The sequence below is a fragment of the Gallinula chloropus genome (assembly GCF_964237585.1).
Source record: "Gallinula chloropus genome assembly, chromosome: 19".
NCBI lineage: Eukaryota > Metazoa > Chordata > Aves > Gruiformes > Rallidae > Gallinula > Gallinula chloropus.
In genome coordinates this window covers 11,707,156-11,719,400 of record NC_140104.1, presented here as the reverse complement: position 1 = coordinate 11,719,400, position 12,245 = coordinate 11,707,156, and the positions used below count along the sequence as shown (strand labels likewise).

At 57.1% G+C, this 12,245-nt stretch overlaps 1 protein-coding gene across 1 annotated transcript; it reads left to right on the top strand.

The window, feature by feature from the left end:
• Nucleotides 1-455: 455 nt before the first annotated feature.
• Nucleotides 456-12,245, top strand: WDR81 (WD repeat domain 81). Its single transcript, XM_084272891.1, has 10 exons — nt 456-4,219; nt 4,514-4,621; nt 4,744-4,934; nt 6,959-7,149; nt 7,416-7,581; nt 7,767-7,932; nt 8,197-8,892; nt 9,065-9,210; nt 9,387-9,566; nt 10,492-12,245. Exons 1-10 carry the CDS (start codon nt 661-663, stop codon nt 10,816-10,818), a joined length of 5,730 nt encoding a protein of 1,909 aa, XP_084129017.1. The 5' UTR covers nt 456-660; the 3' UTR covers nt 10,819-12,245.

The following is a 12,245-nucleotide window of genomic DNA, read 5'->3' as shown; positions in this document are numbered from 1 at the left end:
GGCTGCCTCTCCGGCCGCGGGCCCATGTCTCGGTGCTGGGGACGTGCTCCCCGCTGATGGGCATCTTCCCTCATCACCCTCCCGGCGCTGCCCCGCGCCCCACGGGGCGGTGGAGGTCCCGCCGCGTTCCCCGCAGCTCCCTTGGGTCTGCGGAGGGCCCACCAGGTCCGGCATGTCCCTGTCCCCAGCTGCAGAGATCCCAACACGTCCCCTTCCCCAGCATCGGGGCTGGGGAGGTCCCATCGTGAGTCCTCGCACCTACGGAGGTGCCATAACGTCCCTTCTACCAGCTCTGGGGCCGCAGAGGTCCCACTGTGTCCCTTTCCCTAGCCCCAGGGCTGTGCAGGTCCCATCATGTCTCTCCCCTCAGTCCTCTTCCCTGGTGCTCTGGAGGTCCCATCTTGTCCCCACCAGCCAGGCCTGGTCCTTTATCAACCCCCAGGTCCCTCTCCCAGATACAGCATCTTTTGAGCAAGCTCCTAAAAACAGCAGTGTGGTTCCCCACCCCCCACCCTGGGTTGCAATGGGGAAGTGAGACTCGCTGCATGGCGCCCGCTCTGTGGGGAAGCTGGGGCTCCCGTGGGGAGGGCAGGGACGGTGCCACGCTCATCCGCTCACTCACAGCCTCTCTGGGCCGCCTTTCTTCCAGCAGAAGCCAATATGGATGGCTTCCTCCAGAGCGTGGAGAAGGACCTGAATATCGACCGTCGGCAGCTGGCCGCCGCCGCTGAGGGGACCCACGTTACCGCCTTCGTCCCGGTGAAATGGCTGGCGAGCCTCAAAGAGCGCCGGGTGCTGCCCAGCCTGTGCCCACGGCCGGAGGGGCTGAGCGACGTGGAGGTGAGGACGTTCCTGCAGCGCTCCGTGCAGAAGCTGCCCGCGGGCTGGACCCGGGTGGAGATCCACGGGCTGAGGAAAGAGCGGCTGGCGTACCCACTGCGGGTGCAGCCCCCCGCCTCCGACCAGCGGAATGGCAGCCTGGACACCCTACACGGCTTCATGCAGAACGTCGCCTCCCAGAATTACCGAAACCTGTGGTGCAGGGCTCACTGCCTTTACGTGCGGCCGTACCGGCACGCTGACGTGCCACCCACTGTGCCAGCCTTGGATGCCCTGCGGGCTGCCCTGCAAAAGGCTTATGGCTGCTCCATCCTTCAGGTGGGCAAGAGCGCGCCCGGAGCTTCCCCTGCCAAGGAGAGCATGACGGCCACCAAGGGTGTGTCCTCCTGCCCCAACGTGCTGCAGGCTGAAGCTCTGCTGGAGTCAGCCAACATGCTGTATGTCATCTACCCTTACGTGCAGTACTGTTTGCACGACATCGTAACTTTCAGCCCGGCCAAGCTCACCAACAGCCACGCCAAAATCCTCTTCCTCCTCTTCCACGTGCTGCAGGCCGTGAGGGCTTGTCACCAGGCGGGTCTGGCTTGCGGCGCCTTTTCTCTTCGGGATGTAGCAGTGGATGAGAAGCTCTGCAGCCGGCTCCGTGTGAACTTCAGGGAGTACGAGGGACCAAAGAAGGAGGAAGCGAATCCGGAGGCGGGCCTGGAGCGAACGGGCGAGCAAAGCGGCGCTGGCGTGCGAGGGCAGGAGGCCAGGTGCACCGCCTGCCAGAAGGACCTCCGAGACCTGGTGTTACAGTGGGTGCACGGGCAGGTCAGCAACTTTGACTACCTTATGCGTTTAAACAGTTTAGCTGGGAGGAGAATGGGAGACCCCAATTACCACCCGGTTCTTCCATGGGTGGTGGACTTCACTACCAAAAACGGCAAGTTCAGGGACCTAAGGAAATCCAAGTTCCGACTCAACAAGGGAGACAAGCAGCTGGACTTCACCTATGAGATGACCAAGCAGGCGTTTGTTGCTGGTGGGTCGAGTGGGGAGCAGCTTCACGTCCCCCATCACATCTCCGATGTCCTTTCGGATATCACCTACTACGTGTACACGGCTCGGAGGACACCCAAGGCAGTGCTGTGCTGTCACGTGAGGTCCCAGTGGGAGCCCAACGAGTATCCAGCCAGCATGGAGCGCATGCAGAGCTGGACGCCGGATGAATGCATCCCAGAGTTTTACACAGACCCCTCTATCTTCCGATCCATCCACCCAGACATGCCTGACCTGGACGTGCCGTCTTGGTGTAGCTCCTACGAGGAGTTCATTGAAGTTCACCGCATGCTGCTGGAGAGCAGGGAAGTTTCTCAGGACCTCCACCACTGGATTGATCTCACTTTTGGGTACAAGCTGCTGGGGAAGGATGCTGTCAAGGAGAAGAACGTCTGTCTCCATCTAGTAGACAACCACACACATCTGACAACTTACGGGGTTGTGCAACTCTTTGACCAGCCGCATCCCAGGCGTATGGTGGGACCTGCTTACACGCCTGCTGAAGCTCCAGCCATCGCCCGGCCTCTTCTCCAGAACATCAGGGAGACTGTATTTTTGGAGGATATCCAAGGCCAGGTGACGGATGCAGTTAATGGGATGGTCCTGGAGGCTACTCCTAGTGAAACCACCTGGTCTGGGGAGAAAGCCATGGCTGGTGAGGATGACTTAGAGCAAGGCACAGAAGCCCTGGATTCAATTTCCAATGCTAGTAGAGCTGCTGATCAGCCCTGTGCCACTGTGCCTTCAGCACAACCCTCCACCGTCCCTACTTACGCCACTGAAGGGAAAACCTCGGGTGTCCGACCTCTCCGCCGGAGCAAGGCAGGTGCTGTGGATCAGGCTGACATGAAGATCACGCTTCCTGAAGGCTTCAATCCACTCCAGGCCCTGGAAGAACTGGAGAAACTGGATAATTTCTTAGTTAAAGGCTTAAGCAGTGAGATGCAGCTAATGGAGCAGCCGTGGGAAGAGCCTCCCCTGGGTCTCTCAAACCTCTACCAGAGGGACATGCAAGCTTTGGGCATTTTGGTAGCTGAGATTATATTTGCACCGCGGATTCGTCCTTCAAAGCCTGACGCATCCCTGTTGGAGCGGTTCCTGGTGGTGCGTAATCTGTGCCGCTACCATCCCAAGGAGATCCCGGCCCCACTCCAGCACGTGCTGCACGTCCTGCTGCAGCTGAGTGTGCCAGTGGAGAAGCTTCTGAAGACCAGGCTGGGTAGGGGTGCGGTGCGGTTGTTTGAATACAAACCTATCTCCCAGGGCCTCCCCCCACCCTGTCCCACGCAGCTCCTCAGTCCCTTCAGCTCCATTGTCCCCTTCCCCACGTATTTCCCAGCCCTGCATAAATTCATTTTCACCTATCAGGCGAAGAAGATAGAGGATGAAGGTCAGGGCCGGGAACTTGTTTTCCAGCTGTGGCAGCAGCTGGAAGGGATCCTTTCTGAAATCACTCCTGAAGGCTTGGAGATTCTTCTGCCTTTCATCCTATCGCTGATGTCCGAGGAGAACATCGCTGTCTACGCGGCGTGGTATCTCTTTGAACCCATAGCTAAATCCCTGGGCCCAAAGAATGCCAATAAATACTTGCTCAAGCCATTGATCGGAGCGTACGAGACCCCCTGCTACCGCCACGGCAGGTTTTACCTCTACACAGACTGCTTTGTGGCCCAGCTGATCGTGCGCCTGGGGCTGCAGTCCTTCCTCCTGAACCTGCTGCCACACATCCTGCAGATCCTCGTCGGCATCGAGAGCTCTGGGGAGGAGAGCAAAGCCTTCCTCGGCACGGCTGAAGACGATGAAAGTGGAGGGGAAAGCCCGGTGTCCTGTGTGTTTGGGGAAGAGATCAAAATGGATGTGGAGCACAGCTCTGCTGCGCTTGACCTCCTTGACTACACCTCAGGCGTCAGCTTTCACGACCAGGCCTATCTGCCTGAGAGTGAGGACTTCCAGAGCGGCCTCTACGTCGGGGAGTCCCTGCAGCCTCAGGAGCAGGAATCGCTCAGCCTTGGGCGGCTGAGCGATAAGAGCAGTGCCAGCGAGGTGTCCCTGGGTGAGGACAGACCTGTGGACGGGGATTCCCAGAAGGACAAGAGCAGTTTGAAGTCGATGGACAGCAGCCAGGACCTGAAACAGAGTGAGGACTCTGAGGAGGAGGAAGAGGAGCATGACGAAGAGGAGCACGATGACACTGCAGTTGATGCAGAGCTGACGGTGGCTGTGGATGCCGGTGCCTCTGTGGATGTCACCCTGGCTGATGACAGCAGCGAGCCAGAGGATGGAGAGGGAGAGGAGCTGCCGGATCACTCTGATGACAAAGAGCAGACCATCCTCCTGGGTAAGACCCTGCTGGCCTTGAGCCTTTCTGCTGAGCATGGCAAACACCCGTGAAAGCAGTGAGTGGGAGGAGGGGAGAGCCTGGGGCAAACTGGGGCTAGATTTGGGGGTGCCTGTTGTCCCAGCTTGGGGACAGCCACAAAACCAATGTACCATGCCAGGTCTCCCATGGAGCGTGGGGATCTGAAGAGCTGAGGAGCTGCCTGTGGGGCAGGCAGGGTCTGGGCAGCGCCTGGGTGATAGCTAATCTGCGCTGTGCCGGGCTCCATCCTTGTGACTGTGTTTTGTTTTGCAGATACAGCCTGTAAGATGGTGAGGTGGCTCTCAGCCAAGCTGGGCCCTACCGTCACGTCCCGCTTCATCGCCAGGAACCTGCTCCGTCTGCTCACGTCCTGCTACGTCGGTAATGTCTGCTCCTCAGACCCCAGGCTCCCCAAGCGGGCTGTGCCCCCAGGCAGTCTGCTGGGATGCCCCGGGGCTTGGGTACAGCCTGCTGCTTCAGCTCATGGTGTTGTCTCTGGGCAGGCCCCACCAGGCAGCAGTTTGTACCCAGCAACGATGAGAACGGTCCCCTGAGTACAGGAAATATCTACCAGAAACGGCCAGTGCTGGGAGATCAGGTGTCCAGGCCTGTGCTGGCCTGTCTCGTGCACGTGGCCTACCTGTATGGAGAGCCTGTCCTCACCTACCAGTACCTGCCCTACATCAGCTACCTGGTTAGTATTGCTGTTTCTCCTCTTCTCACACGCGTTGGGGCGAGAGCTGCGCCCGGGCACGGAAGGAGGATGCCCAGAAAACAATCCAGCCTCACCAGGAGCCTCCTGCCTAAAAATCTGTGCTTGGTTAAGCTCAACCTGAATCATTGTGTGCTGAGCAGCTCTGGCTGGGCTGATGCAGAGGGGAGAGACACTTCCACCCCCAGCTATAAATTCCAGAGCGCTGTGTCCATTGGCTTTGCTCTTTAGTGAGCCTCAGCCACCATGGACCCGCACCGGGCTGTGGCAGCCCCTCCTTCCCCAGTTCAGCTGGGGGTTTTCCCCATCCAGACCCTTTCCTGGTGTGCACAGAGCAAAAGGAAGAGGTTTTCTTTTGCCATGCTGGGCGAGTGAGCTGCAGTGGTGCTGGCACAAGGGTGGGGTTGTGATAATGGGCAGGAGGAGCAGCGTTGTTACGGAGGTCTGTAGGGGTAGATAGGGGATGAGCTGGGGAGAGGCTAAAGGAGGTTTTCCAGCTATATAAAAGATAATGGCAAGACTTAAAAAACTTAAATTCCTGGCTGAATAGCAAGAAAATGCATGCAGTGCAGCTGCTTGGAAAACAAACTGATTTTTCATCAAAAAAAATGTTCTAAAATGGTTTGAACAGGCTTATTTGTCATATCACTCCCTTTCTAGTGGTAATAAACACTTGGGCTGTGGAGTCTTCTTGAGATGGAAAACTTGGGTAGCTTTTTTGAGAATTGAAACGTAGAGGAAAAGAGGCCACAGCTGTTGAGTTCAAGAAAACAAAAAGGCATTGTCAGTTTTTCCAGTGGTGAAGGGGAGATCTTAGATTTTTTTTTTCCCCTAAAAAATCCCATTTTTCAGCAAAATCAGTCTCCACCCAGTCGCAATCATAGCTCCAGCTGCTCTGCTTTGCTAAACTCAATGCCTGGGGGTGCTGAGGGCGGAGTGAGGAGGGGATGAATCCCCCCAGGAACAGCATTTGGCAACCCAGTATTAAAAGGATGAAACTTTGCAGGTCACAGCTAGGATAAAGTCAATCCTTCTTGCAGGATTTGGCAGAGCAGGGTATTTTGGGAGAGGAAGAGCCTCTGTGATGAGCTGGAAGATGGCAGGTGGACAAGAAATATAGCAGGAACTGGGAATTGTTTGTGGTTTTTGATATTGGCTCTGTGTTCTTGGGCTTGTCTGGGAGTTAGGAAATAGGACAAGCTGGAAAGAAGTCCTTCAGCCTTGCTGCTGGTGCTGGTAACTGGTTGGCATTGCTGCAACCAGCATCAGTACGTTGTCAGCAGATAAAAGGGATCTGCTCTTCTGCCTCAGGAAGTTATTTCTGGAATAACTCGATTTCTAGTTGGAAATTCTGGATTTCTAGAAGTCAGCAGCAGGTTTGTCCATAGTTTGTCCTTGGCTGTTTCATGCAGAGTGTTCCACTGCAGCCTGTGCATCCAGGCTCAACACAGAGGACTCTGATTCCTGCCTTATGTGTATGTCACAGGTTTCTCCTCTTCCTGTGCTGGCAAACAATGCTGCATGGTGTCCAGGCTGGTGATGCTCTGGGGCACTCTAGGGAGGGTTGTCACTCTCCCCTCCAAGGCTCCCAGGTGTGGGAGCATCCCGCAGGGAGATCATAGAATCACAGGGGTTGAAAGGGACCTTGAGAGATCATTGGGTCCAACCCCCCTGCCAAAGCAGCTCCCTAGATAGATACACCCCTCCAGAGGATGTGCCTGAGCTTGGGGATGATCTCTCGAGGTCCCTTCCAACCCCTACAATTATTCTGTGATGTTGTGCCCCATTCTCTCCAGGCTCATGTCTTGTGCTGTCATCCACCCATCAGTTTTTGGGGCTCATCCCCTGAGCACAAGCCACAAGCTGCTGCTGAGACTCAGGGCCCAGGTTCCTCCCCCAGGGGCCGTGCCCAGCACCACTGGGCTGAGTTTTGAGGCTGAGCTTGGGTGATGTGTCCTGCTGAGGAGATAGATGGTGTCCCTGGCACTGGAGGACTCCTTTTGCAGGTTGCTCCTGGCAGTGGGTCTGGCGGCGGCCGGCTGAACAGTCGGAAGGAGGCAGGGCTCCTGGCTGCTGTGACACTGACCCAGAAGATCGTGGTGTGTCTCTCGGACACCACGCTCATGGATATTCTCCCCAAGATCAGCCAGGAGGTGCTGCTCCCAGTGCTGGGCTTCCTCACTTCGACAGCTATTGGGTAAGTGCTGCAGTCCACTGTGTTCTTGGCTGGGATTGGCACAGCTGGGAATTGGGGATTTGGGAATGGTTCTGTGAGGAGCTTTATGCTTCTGGGGTGGTGGGGCTGCTCCTGGCCTCATGTGTCCCTCCTTGCACCCTACCCAGCCTGTGTGTAGAGCTTGTGCTGCTCAAGAGCCTGTGATAATATAGACAAGGCAGGAAGCATGGAAGAGAGGAGGGGAAAAGGGTGGAAAAGGGCTATGTGGTAATGGATGTCCTCTTCAGTTTCCCCAGTGGTGCCCAGGCCCGCGTTGTCCTGTGCGTTAAGACAATCAGCCTAATTGCCTTGATCTGTCTGCGGATTGGGCAGGAGATGGTGCAGCAGCATTTGAGTGACACGGTGAGAACCTTCTTTGGGGCGTTCTCATTGCTGCAGGAGCTGCAAGACCAGGTGAGTGTTGTGGGTGGGAGAGGTCCTCCTGCCATCCCCCAGTACCCAGCTGCAGGCAATGTGGTGGCCATACCTGCATACACCAGCACTGGTGTCAGCAGCATCCATCCCAGGCTGCGGTTGTGTAATTAATTACGTGGTGAGGGCATCTGATCTCAGGTACCTTCCTGTTTTCTCTTGGCCAGGGATTGACAGCGGAGTCACTGAGCAGCTGTGAGGTGCCAGTGATGGAGGTGCCTCTGTCGGATGGGAAGCTGCTGGCCCTGGACCCAGCCGTGCTGATGGAGTTACAGAAGGTGTTTAGCCCTGAGATGGCCTACATCACCTACATCCCCTTCTCTTGCTTGCTAGGTACGGCTCAGCCACCATCTCCTGGGGGTTGTGAGAGAGCTCTGCGCTCTTCCTGTGCGTGCTGGGCCTGAAATGGGAGGGTGTGGAGCTGCTGGGGGCAACCCACAGCTGCTTCTCCATGCTGGGTTGGTAGCTCACCAGGCTTCACACTGCTTTGGCTGGGGCAGCATGAATGGCTTGTGGGGGATGTGGTGGTGGTGGTGGTGGGGAGATGACGATGGATAAATGCCTTCCCTTGGAGCCGCGTTCTCTCTCTCTCTTCAGGTGACGTTATCCGGACGGTGGTGCCCAACCACTTGCTGGTTGAGAAGCTGGCCAGCACCTACCTGGAGAATGTGAACCCAAAGAGCTTGCAGGTGGTCAGCCCGGAGCAAACGCTGAGCGCAGCGGGCTCAGACCTGGACCCGCGAGGCACCGAGCCCTTGGGCCACCACGAGGACTGTCACTCTGGCACCTTTGGGAGCGTGCTGGTGGGCAACCGCATCCAGGTCCCCGTGGACACGCAGCGCGAGGGTCTGGGCTTGCTTCGCCTCAGTGCTGGCACTGATGGCTTTATTCCCAGCTCACCCAGCGAGGAGAACGCCCTGAAGCACGACCTTCCGCGCAGCACCCACATGCTGTGTGGGAACTGGCTGGCCTACTGGCAGTATGAGATTGGGGTGAGCCAGCACGATCCCCGCTTCCACTTCCACCAGATCAAGCTGCAGAGTTTCTCAGGGCATTCGGGGGCCATCAAGTGCGTGGCACCTCTCGGCAGTGAGGACTTCTTTCTTAGTGGCAGTAAGGACAAAACTGTCCGCCTTTGGCCCTTGTACAACTACGGGGACGGCACCAGCGAGGTGCCACCGCGCTTCACCTACGCTGAGCACAAGAAGTCAGTTTTCTACGTCAGCCAGCTGGAGGCATCGCAGCACGTGGTGAGCTGTGATGGGACCGTGCACATCTGGGACCAGTTCACAGGTAAGAAAGGGGAAGGTGAGAGCTGACTGGATGAATTGGTCCAGTCCTTAGAGACGGAGGAGCTGGATGGAGTTTTGGTGGCTCCTGTTGGAAAGCAGCACAGAACTGGAAGTTTGCTGTGTGCCTTCTCCATACATCTGCTGCTGTAAACTTCTCCATCATGTCTTCACAGGCAAACCTCTCCGGACTTTTGATGAATTAGACAGCAAAGTCCCCATCACAGCTGTGACCACCATGCCACCTCCCTATCACAGCATCTCCGTGGCCAGCGCGGACTCCGTGCTGCGCTTCATCGATCACAGGAAGCCGGGGCTACAGGTAGGGAGCCGGGGGCTCTGCGAGCCACCCTCCTCCATCAGTGTGCTTAAGGGTGGCAGCGCAGCCAGCTTTGGGCCATGGAGTTCAGCTGGACCCCAGGGTCTCTTGTCCCCTAAATCCCGAATCCCCTAGATCCTCACCCCCTGCCCCTGGTAGCAGGACTGTCTCTCTTGCAGCACGAGTTTCGCCTGGCCAGTGGAGTGAGCGCCGGGCTCATCCGCTGCCTGGCTGTCAGTCCGAACGGGCGCAGCGTTATGGCCGGCTTCTCCTCTGGTTTCATCGTGCTGCTGGACACCAGGACAGGTCTCATCATGCGGGGGTGGCCTGCCCATGAGGGAGACATCCTGCAGATCAAGGTGAGAGGTTCAGCTGGGATCAGGCTGAGAGGCTGCTTCGTGGGCCTCCTGGTTCCGCCGAGGTTGCCTGAAGCATCCTTCTGGCACGGCTTGTCAGGGCTTGTCTGCTCTGTCCTCTGGGCATTCTTCCAACCCTTGGTGTACCCTAAGAGGCTGCTCAGGCTCTCCTGCCTGTGGGGGGGCAGTTCTTGGTCCAACCTGTGTTAAAGGGAGATCAGCCCTCCCTGCTGTCAGTCCCTGGTGAGCAGGTCTGCAGCGAGGGGCAGAGAGGACACAGGTCTCCTGTGAAGACGTGCGTGTGTTGCTTTCTCCTCAGGGCTGCAGCCCCCTTGGTGAGTGTCGCTCTAATGAGTAACTCTTGTCCATATTTACCCGCCCTCAGGGAGCAGTGTTGGGGCTCCAGTGTCCTTGATCCAAATGCAGGTTAAACAAAGTTCACTGGGGTGGGTTGTTTACCCTCTCACTAGCTCTGCTAATAAGCAGCTCCAGGCTTCGACCCTTAGCAGGGTTTTTGGCTGTCAGAGAGCCTCCTGATTCCTTTTCCTGAGAAGGAGAATCATTTGGCAGTGTGGTTTGATGGACACCACACAATAATCTCTTTACCTGCTGTGGTAGCAACATGATAAACGAGTTGTGTTGAGTGTCAGGATGCTGTTGAGAAGAGACACGGGCCAGCTCTGAGGCACTCAGGTAGCACTGCAGGAGGTTTCCAGCCACCAGTGAGTCCTGGAGCTCCCAGAGTCCACCTGGATACCTTGGTAATACTGCTCAGTGCCGTCGATGGCTTGGAAATGGCTGGGACTGTCCCAAGGGATTGCACCGGGACTGCTGGATTGTTGGCAGCTGCCCACTAATGTCATTTGCAGGATGGGATGGGGAGGTTGTGCTGGGCAGTGCTGGTTCACTGGCCTTTCCCTTCCTGCAGGCTGCAGAGGGCAATGTGGTGATCAGCTCCTCTTCAGACCATTCCCTGACCGTCTGGAAGGAACTGGAGCAGAAACCTTTGCACCACTACAAATCTGCATCCGAACCCATCCACGTGTTTGACCTCTACGGCAACGAGGTGGTGGCTGGCACCGTGGCCAACAAGATCGGCGTCTACTCCATGCTGGAGGCCTCAGCCCTGCCCACCAGCACAACCAAGCTGAGCTCAGAGAACTTTCGGGGTACTCTGACCAGCCTGGCGGTGCTGCCCACGAAATGCCATCTCCTGCTGGGCTCGGACAACGGTGTCATACGCCTCCTGGCATAGAGACACCCCCTCAGCCCCCGTGCCAGGAGCTTGTGGCTTGTCCCACAGCGCTGGCAGTAGAGCCGAAGGCCGGCAGCGTCGCTCACGGAAGGAGATGGAGTGAGATGTTTCTGAAGAGAGGAGGCAGGGGGGAGGGGGTAGCGAGCGCTCGGTAAAGCATCTCTAACCTGTTTCTGTATCTTTTAAAAAGCAAAAAGCCATAACTGAGAAACCTGCACTGCTGCTGGGAGAAACACCGGGTGTTGTAGGTCACTGTCACCCCTGCAGAGGCCTGGAGCTTTCCGTACCACGTGTGCCTGATCCCCAGGGGACTGTGAGCTGCCCTCCAGAGTAACATGGACCACAGGCGTCCTCCCCCCCATCAGTTAAGGGGTAAGAGGTGCCCCTTGACAAGGACACAACAGTATAGCTACTGCCACCTGCACTCGCCCTTCCCTTCCACTCCTGAACCACTGACCAGTCTTACTAGGATAGCGTAAGCTGGGCCTGGGAACTGCCACCTTCAGAGCTGTGTGGTGCTGGGCGTCTCCTCCTCCTGTGGTGTGCTGTCCACTTGAGGTTCTGCTGGCTGAGTTCAAGCCTGCATGGGAGGAGCAGAGGTTAACTAGAGCGCTTCTGCTGCCTTACTGGCTCCAGGGCAGAGTCTGGAATGGAGATGAGCCAAGGCACAAACCCCCGTCTGCTCCGCCAGCTCATTTAGGAATGGGCTGCTGCAGAGGGACGGTTTGGGAACATGACCCTCTAGGGAGGCCAGAGCTAGATGCTTCCATGAGGACTTTTGCTTCTGGAGCAGTAGGGTAGGGCGGTTCTTGCCCCAGCAGCCCGGTGTCCTGTGATTGCCTGCGGGTGAGGAATGCCCTGCGTGCCACCCACCAGCAGCAGCTCTCCAGAAATCCTTTTGATCCTCTCCTTTGTGCTGGTCAGACTCCTGGGGACGTCAGGACACCAAAAAAAGGTGCTCGGTTTTGTCCCCTCCCGCCCTTGTAGGGTGGGAGCCAGGAGGCAGGATCCAGCACTGTCTCCTGACCTTCCCTTTGGGACAGCACTGCCTGTTCCCACCCCATCAGCGAGGAGAGCGCTCTTTGACCCAGCCGTAGGAGCAGTTGCCTCACTTCTCTCACAGCCCTTTTCCCATCCATCCTTCACCCTAGTCAGAGCCAGTATCAGGAGTGGGACTCTCTTGGGCAGAGGAGGAGCCTGCTGCATGTTGTCCTGGGAGGGGAGAGGGCTTTCATCCAGCTGCCAGTTCCTCTGAGCCACTTGTGGTTGGGACGGCGGCTCTCCGCTCCCAGGGAGGGGTGGGGAGGTGAGCAGTTGGCCCTCACCCTCCTTCCCTACCCAAGGGGAGCTCTCAGTCCTGCGTTGCCTATTAACCATTTGCAATAGATGTAAATATTTACTTCTAATAAAACCTTTGAAAAGATGCA